Source organism: Nicotiana tabacum, chromosome 13, assembly GCF_000715075.1.
Source record: "Nicotiana tabacum cultivar K326 chromosome 13, ASM71507v2, whole genome shotgun sequence".
In the NCBI taxonomy this organism is placed as follows: Eukaryota; Viridiplantae; Streptophyta; class Magnoliopsida; order Solanales; family Solanaceae; genus Nicotiana; species Nicotiana tabacum.
Genome location: NC_134092.1, coordinates 26,685,657 through 26,694,819, shown reverse-complemented (window position 1 = coordinate 26,694,819; position 9,163 = coordinate 26,685,657). Strand labels below are relative to the sequence as shown.

General features: G+C 36.0%; 1 protein-coding gene across 1 annotated transcript; it reads right to left on the bottom strand.

Moving 5' to 3' along the window:
- Positions 1-3,241: 3,241 nt before the first annotated feature.
- Positions 3,242-3,880, bottom strand: LOC107824283 (uncharacterized). Its single transcript, XM_075228690.1, has one exon. The coding sequence runs from the start codon at positions 3,878-3,880 to the stop codon at positions 3,242-3,244; it is 639 nt and encodes a 212-aa protein (XP_075084791.1).
- Positions 3,881-9,163: the final 5,283 nt, after the last annotated feature.

The window sequence follows — 9,163 nt, the reverse complement described above, 5'->3', positions numbered from 1 at the left end:
TACAAAAATATTATTTTAGAAAATATTTTTCAACTTTTGTTAAAAGCAGTTTTTTTGTAAAAACTGGAAAAAAATATTTTCACTTTTTTCCGTTTTTAGTAAAAAAAAAATCAGTTTTTTCCAGTTTTTACAAAAAAAAAAAAAAAAATTACTTTAGAAAATCAATTTTCGGGTATGGGTAATTGATCTTTTTAATTAATTAGGAGATATTTAGAATCGGCCAACGGGACGATGACACGTGTCCCTCCGTTTAAATGAGGGGTATATTTGTACCCAAAGTATGACTGCAGGGGTATAGATAACTCAATAGTATAACGAGGGGTATTCTTAGACTATTTTCAAAAGTACAGGGGTATATTTGGCCCTTTGCCATTTTTAAATTGCCAAATTTTGGCAAATCAACATAAATCAACCTACGGACTTCCAAAATTAATTATAGGCATATTCCCAAGTCCGAAATCACGATACGAAGCTATCGGAGCCATAAAAACACAATTTCGGGGTCGTTTTTACAAAAGTCAAAGTTTGGTCAATATTTTCTAATTTAAACTTTTAAGTCAAGAATTAAGGGTCCAAATCAATCTAAAAGCTTCCTGGAATGAAACTAATCAACCCCGCAAGTCATAAAATCATAAACACACAAGTGTGAAGCAATAAAAGGGGTAACAAGGTGCAATTATACAAAACGACCAATCGGGTCGTTACACATTGATATCTTCACAGTAATAATTTTATTTTCTTTCAGACTTATCACGTACTGCTACCACATTCTCTTAAGGGAATGAGAATGAATCAAATTCAATGGGACGAGGTTCCACTTCTTGTGCCCACAATCATACATGAATTTGATCCTGGCAAGACATAGAAATTTTACCACTAATAGAGTTATAAACAAAATTTATTGTCTTTTCTTGTATTTAAAATCAAATCATAGAATTTCATGAATTTAAAAGAGAAAAATAAAGTAAAATACTTACCTTAAATCCATAATTTATTCCTAAAGGAAGTTCATGGAAGAATTGACAATCATTATGCTCAATATTATGTACAAGTTGAGTATCATGCATGTATCCCAAACCCTAGTGACCAAAGCAGGTGCCTCTACTCAATAGGTCCGGCACTGAAATGCAAAATAGTAAGACACGATATTGTCACTAGCTAGCTTAGACAAAAATCTTACCAGACTAGTCTCATAACGGTACGAAGTAAGTCAAGACTCAACTATCTCCTAACCTACAACCCTAATACTCGACCTCCACATCTTCCTATCAAGTATCATGTCCTCGGAAATCTGAAGCATCGCCATGTTCTGCCTGACCAACTCTCCCCAATACTTCTTCGGCCGCCCTCTACCTCTTCTCGTGCCCTCCACAACCAGCCACTCACACCTCCTTACCGGGGCATCTGGGCTCCTCCTCTATACATGCCTAAACTATCTGAGCCTCGCTTCCCGCATCTTGCCATCAATGGGAGCCACGCGCACCTTCTCTCGAATATCAGCATTCCTAATTTTATCCATCCTAGTGTGCCCGCACATCCACCTCAACATCCTCATTTCTGCTACTTTCATTTTCTGGATATTTAAGTTCTTGACAGGCCAACACTCAACCCCGTACATCATGGACGGTCTAACCACTGCTTTATAGAACTTACATTTGAGTATCGGTGGCACTCTCTTGTCACACAGGACTCTAGATGCTAACCTCCACTTCATATATCCTACCCCAATACGGTGTATGACATCCTCGTCGATCTCCCCTCCCCCTGGATAACCGACCCAAGGAACATGAAGTTGCCTCTACTTGGGATGACCTGTGAGTCAAGCCTCACATCCACGCCCACTTCCCCTGGCTCAGCGCTAAACTTACACTCCAGGTATTCCGTCTTCGTCCTGCTCAGCTTCAAACCCTTAGAATCAAGAGCCTATCTCCAAACCTCCAGCCTCTCATTAACATCGGCTCGCGTTTTATCAATCAGAACTATGTCATCGGCGAATAGCATGCACCATGGCACTTCCCCTTGAATATGGTGTGATAACGCGTCCATCACCAGGGCGAATAAGAACGGACTGAACACAGAGCCTTGGTGTAATAATATATTATTACGAAAAAATGGAGTAATAATATATTATTACGAAAAAATTGCCACAAAGAGTTCTCCGTTCTCTTTTTCGGCAACAATATAATTATCGGGCTTGAAATTCTAGCTATTTCCTTAATCGTTTAGTACATATAACTAATATCCAATTCTGAAGCTTTGAGAAACCACGTGGACATTAATTTCCATAAAAGATCGATTAGAGAACATTTTCCAAAGGGCTTAATGCAACTCAATGTCATTTTTACCTGACCAATTTGATGAGTCTGCGGTTTCCAAGCACAAGAAAACCCACCACCAAATCCAACATTAAGTTTCACAGACGTAAGTTTCACAGACGTAAGTTTCGATTGTCGCGTTAACTATATCATACAACAATATATGTTAGAATAAGTACAGTAATTAAGACCATGTTATTGGGTACGTAAGGACTAGTTCGAAATTACTCTCTTCGTCTCAGATTATCAATCAAAATTGTCCCATTATAATTATCGCTTGCGGAATATATTCAAGACTAATTTAACTACTTTTAACTATACCCATAATAATAAAGAAAAAAGTATTTTTTTTAATACTGCTCAATTATAAAAATGCATCTAACATGGATATCTTAGTAAACTATATATACCTATTTATTATTTTTCTTAATGGTGGTGAAGAGAGCAAAAACGACAGTTAAAATGAAACGTCCTATAGACAACAAATAATTTAGAATCATCTTTGTTGATACCATCGAGTGTGGTGTGTAATGCATTATTAGATCTCTCGGGCCTTAACTAGAGGTCTCAAATTTGAACACGTAGAATGAAAAAGCGCATGGTAGAAATTCTACTTCTCCTTAAATAAACTCTGTGGGGTACAAATTCGAATTTGTCAGCCGGATTTAGGATACCGAAGGGTTTAAAAAAAAAAAATTTTGTTGAGCACTAAATTATTAATTTCATTCAAAATCCCTCTTCCTGATTCTGTTCTGGTTTGTGCCTTTTCTTTTCCTAAGATATTTGTTCGAATTGGCAACATCATATGTATATTCTTCTGTACTTCTAAGTTACAGTGCTACAATATATTAACTGCATTTTCTTTCTTCACTTCTAATTAATTGCTATACACCAAAATCAACAAAAACAAAAAAAGAAAGAACTTTTCATTCTTCTTTCTGCTTCCATTCCAAACCTATAAACCTACAAGGAGAATACCTAATTTTGTACTCAGAAATAGTCTCAAGCTTAGGTGACCAAACTTGTCCTTTTGGACCAACCAATTGTTCATAATGTTTCTTCAACTCAGGTGTGCTACATAAAAACTTACCATCACTAGGACTTGTCGTAGTTGCAATATTATCTTGTGATCCATCTTCTTTTCCTCTTGTAAGAAGCTTAATTATGAACTCCGGTGACACTTTTATCAAAACCCTACCATTTTCCGCCTTAATATATTGAAATATAGGGTTCTTGAAACTAACAGGTGCTCGTCTAGGATTCGAGCCCAGAGAAGCAAGAGAAGAAGCCGAGAGCACGTTGCTTGATGAGAAGTAATCTAGAGGCAAAACGAAGTATGTATCGCCATTTTTGAGCTTATCATCGATGTTTAAGGATGGAATAGGGTTTCCAATATAGAATGAGTCTGCATGGCAAATCATGCAGTCCGGGAATTCGAACATTATCTCTCCGGCTAGCCTTTTTCCGGTGACTATCCTCGTCGTTCCATCGTGAAAAAATAGGTTAACCATTAATGATCTTGAAGGACAAATGGAGTAGCACCAAGGTGAAATTGTATTTCCCATTTTTTTCTTATTTCTTTTGGAGGTTGAAAGGAGGAAAATGAGACAAAAGAGTAGTTGGAATAATGATTTTCAGTTTTGGTTAAGGGATTTGTTTATATATGGAGAAGGAGTTGACTTTGAGAATAGGTCAGTAATGGTGGCTTTGAATGTCTCTTTATTATGTTATGTGTATCAAGTTGTATAATTTTCATCCATAAATTAACCATCAGAGTTACCGTGTTATAATATTAGTTTGCCCTTTAGGATGGGAATGAGGCAAGGGGGTGAATGTGGACTGAAAAAAAGACAAAATTGCTATCAGCATATATTAATTAGAAGTATACTTAAATTTAACTTCCTCTACTCTATGTCTCTATCCTATTATATTTCAAGCTCGTGTGCTTTTATTATTTTCATAGCTAATAGTCTGTATGCTATTTCTACGTAATGTCCAAGTGTAAAAAAATTATTCTGAAAAATGAACGGAAATTGCCTACTTCGAAGGTAGAAGTTGACTACAAGGGTTGACTGGGTTGGTTGAATAAGTACTGGTTTTTTTATATGAGAGACCTGAGATCGATTTTCCTCACCAGCAGCCTCCTCAGTCAGAGCTAATCGCACCGGGTTTCTTAGTATAATTTACATCTCCTGTATAGTTTACAAGCTATTGCTTAGTGATCAGGTTACCCCGTACACACCCAAAAGTAACGACGAACGGATCTTCCCGAGAATTTTCCAAAAAAAAGAGGTAGGAGTTCACAAAAGTAGGGGCGTGGGTAACACAACAATAAAGGGGTTCGATTTATTGGATTCACGACGAAGGTTCAAAGTCACTAGTGGCCAACCACCAACTGACACTCATTAATGACTTGGGAAACTATACCGACAAGACATTTCGGTCACACTCGTTGCTTACGTCGCGATGGTGACATCATGGCAGGTCGAGGTATAAATCGAAGGCTCAATTTATTTTTTGTCATTACACTCCAAAAAATGAGGGGACTATCTGTATACGGTTAAAACCGAGCCCGCCCAATTTTTCTATCTGACCGGGACCAGGGAGCTGCATCGATGGTCGGCCCCGTAGTGGATGAGACCAAGGTACGAGGACAAAGTACCAAGTTCGTGATTCGAGGTACCTGTCGAGATCGAGGCCAGCAACGATCGATACCGAATAAGACAGGCATCGAGCAAGATCGAAGATAACATAATAACAGAAAGGCAAAATATCTGCGCCTGGTCGAAGATCATGGCGGAAATCTCGGAACGGATCAAATTAGGAATGGTTAATTAGCTAATCATGGAATTTCCTTCTGTAACTAGAGTTATACCATAAGTAGAATTCCTCTACTATATAAAGGGGAGTATTAACCATTTGTAAGGCGACATTGTTCACAGACATCAAAGCTATATGATTCTCTTTTCGTTTATACTATTGTTCATTAGTTTATTATATTTTGATTGTTCTTACATCAACCAGTTCTAGGTAGGGGTGTCAATGGATATTTAAAAACTATGACCGCACCATACCGTACCGAACCAATTTTTAGGTTTCTTTTAATAAAACCGTAGGTTTTTATATATTTCTATAACCGTACCGATAATTAGGATATGTTTTTTATTTTATGAAAATAAATCGAAAAACTACCAAACCGTACCGAATAAATTTACATATAAAAAATATATTTATATATAAGTTTAAAAATAATAAAGCATTAAAGTTTTTCGTGGGACTTGGAATTATGAACACGGTTACAAGTCAAGAAGTAACTAAACTCAAAATCCTAATTCCCAACCTATTATGCTACTCATGTTAAAACTAAACTATTTCCAGCATATTTACTAGCAAGACACAAGGTATTCTAGCGATTATGAGTAACAAGGTACAATGTATTGAATACGTTTCATTTCTTATGATTTAGATTTATCTTTTTGAATATTTAATCTTCTCTAGACTTTATTCTTGAGTTCCAGCTTGGTTAATATCTTTTCACTCGTGTGATTTATATTTTCTTTGTTTTTGCTTACAGTCTTTTATGATATTGTAGAATAGTTAATAGATCTATACTCTGACCATCTTTCATGTTCTTAATCCATCACCCTTTAAATAGTAAAAATGTATAGAGAGTTTTGCTAAGTCCTATAAAAGTATGTATGTTATTGCATTCTACTTCTACTACTTTTACATGACATTTAGAAAAATATCGAAAATTAACCGAACCGTACCGATATCGAAAAGAAACCGATATGATTTGGACGGTTTTGAAAAGTCTAATTTTGGTTATATATAATAGAATAACCGAAAAATCGGTATGATACTAATTTTATAAAATATCCGGACGAACCGAACCATTGACACCCCGAGTTTCAGGGTATCCAAACTTGAGGGCTGAGTTCCATTTCAACACTGGTTTGCTTTACTTTATAGTTTATTTCTGCTATTAATCTTCATATTTATCAATTGGTGTTAAGTGAAATCACGTGTCCTTAGAACCACATTATAAGTTTAATTGTTATCCAACTTTAAGGGTAAACAAAGGGATGGTTTCCAATCTATAACCCAACTTCTTTGCCACTGCTAAGTCCATGAAATTATGTGTTGACCCTGAGTCAATTAGAACATGAACCATTTTCCCCTTAACAGCTCATTTTACCCTCATTGTTCTATAGTCACTAGTTCCATCAAGGGCATGAACAGAAACTTGAGGATTCAAAGGTTGATTCCTCAGAGTTCTTGTTCTTTTCTGGTTCATCTTCCTAAGATAGGCTCATCTATTTCCTCATCCAATTCCAAGATGAACAATTGCTTCATCTAACTACACTTGTGCTCTGGTGTATAATTTTCATCACACCAACATCAAAGGCCATTTGCTCTCTTATCATCCATCTCCTTAGCTGACAATCTCTTTGATCCTTGAAATGCTGACTTACTGTCAATCTTGCTAGGTACTGATGTTCTACTGCCTTCACGACCTGATTAAAATTGGATCCCCTAAAACCTGATCTCCGCAACTGCTAGGTGTAGAAAGTAGTGATCTTGAATTTCTTACCAAGGCTTGTGTATGACCATGCTACAATTTTAAAGATTGTTCTGCCAATCTGGCTTCGCTATAAGCCTTCATCAATATTCTTGGCCCCAACATCCTTACTTAGACCTCAATCTCAGGGTTTAAATTGGCTAAAAAACTACTAATGGAATGCTCTTCTGTCAGCTCTACTTGGTTCAATAATTCGTCAAATTTGCCAAGAAATTTTTGAACACTCCTAGTCTGTTTAAAAGCCACCAATTCTGCCATGGGGTCTGCGTGTTCAACATCCCCAAATCTCAAATACACTGCCCTAACATAATCCTCTCAATTTAGAAATCTCCCCATTCTTGGTTTCATATACATTTTGTGCCACTGTATGGCTTTGTATTCCATGTTGATAGAGGTCGTTTGAACCTTGTTTTCCTCCAAAGTGTGCTCGTAATAAAAAACTTACTCTGCCTTGTATAACTAATCAATAATATCTTCCCCGTTGAACTGGGAAAAATCGAATTATTGATATCGACATGCCGGATTAGGGTTATGATCTTGAATGTGATTTTCCCCATTTTTCGCTGCTTCTGGAGCTACGTGAGCCGCTGGAGCTCCATTGTTAGTTGTCTTGGCAATTAGCATTTGCTTAATTTCACCCAACGCATCACCTTGAATACGCACTTGCTCACATAATTCATCCATCTTGCGCCTCATTTCTCCATTCCTTGTTGCTAGCCTCCGGCATAATTTTCGGCCGAGAATCGACTCGCTCAGATACCAATGAAACGTGCCCAATGAAGAACACACATTGTGCAGTCCTAAAGGGTTGGGATGAAGAACAACCCTTGAATAGATGTGCACTTACTTGGACTAGGAGTAAGAATTGAGAGAGAAGAAGAGTATGGTTTATTGATAGAAAATGCTAAACTCTAATCGATATTACACTGATTACCTCTTTTTCGCATTTAACCTCCTAACCTCTCCAACTGATGGTAACTAACTAATGAGCTGACTGTTAACAACTCAGCAATCATAACCGACTACTAATTGCTTTTAATGAAAAGACTAATACGTCCTTAGACAATTACCCCCTACAGATATAGCCTATAAAATAGTTCAATAAATAATTACGGACAAGCACAACATTATTCTCAATCAATGGAGTAATAATTATTACTCACTCTGTTTAAATTTAGATGAGATAATTTGACTCAGCACGGGGTTTAAGAAAAATAAAGAAGACTTTTGAAACATGTGATCTTAAAAGTTTAAAGGGTAAAACCTTTGTGGAACCATAATATTTGTGTGGTTATAAAAACTTCTCATTAAGGGTAAAATGAAGAGTTTAAATTTGAATTATTTTCAATTGTAAAAATGTGTTATTCTTTTTGGAACAGACTAATAAAAAAAGTATGTCATCTAAATTGAAAGAGAGGGAGTAGGAAATATTGCCAACAATAATTTTCCGCTCTCTTTTTCGGCAACAATTATCGGGCTTGAAATTCTAGCTATTTCCTTAATCGTTTAGTACTTATAACTAATATCCAATTCTGAAGCTTTGAGAAACCACGTGGACATTAATTTCCATAAAAGATCGAATAGAGAACATTTTCCAAAGGGTTTAATGCAACTCAATGTCATTTTTACCGGACAAATTTGATGAGTCTGCAGTTTCCACACATAAGAAAACCCACCACCAAATCCAAAATTAAGTTTCACATACATAAGTTTCTATTGCCACATCAACTATATCATACACCAATATATGTTCAAATAAGCACAATAATTAAGACCATATTATTGGGTACGTACTTATGAAGGACTAGTTCGAAATTACTCTTCTTCAACAAATAATTCAGAATCATCTTTGTTGAGAACACCGAGAGTGGTGTAATGTATTGGATCCCTCGGCTATAAATTAAAGGTCTTAAATTTGAGCTCGGAGAATGGAAAAGCTCATGATAGAAAGTTCGCTTCTTCTTAAATGAACTTTATGTGGTACAAATTCGAGTTTGTCAGGTGGATTTAGGATACAGAAGGGTTTAAAAAAAAAAAATTTTGTTGAGCACTAAATTATTAATTTCATTCAAAATCCCTCTTCCTGATTCTGTTCTGGTTTGTGCCTTTTCTTTTCCTAAGATATTTGTTCGAATTGGCAACATCATATGTATATTCTTCTGTACTTCTAAGTTACAGTGCTACAATATATTAACTGCATTTTCTTCCTTCACTTCTAATTAATTGCTATACACCAAAATCAACCAAAAAAAAAAAAAAGAACTTT

What these genes read in the sequence shown, in the direction of transcription:
- LOC107824283 (XM_075228690.1), bottom strand. Translation starts at nt 3,880, where the DNA reads ATGGGAAATACAATTTCACCTTGGTGCTACTCCATTTGTCCTTCAAGA.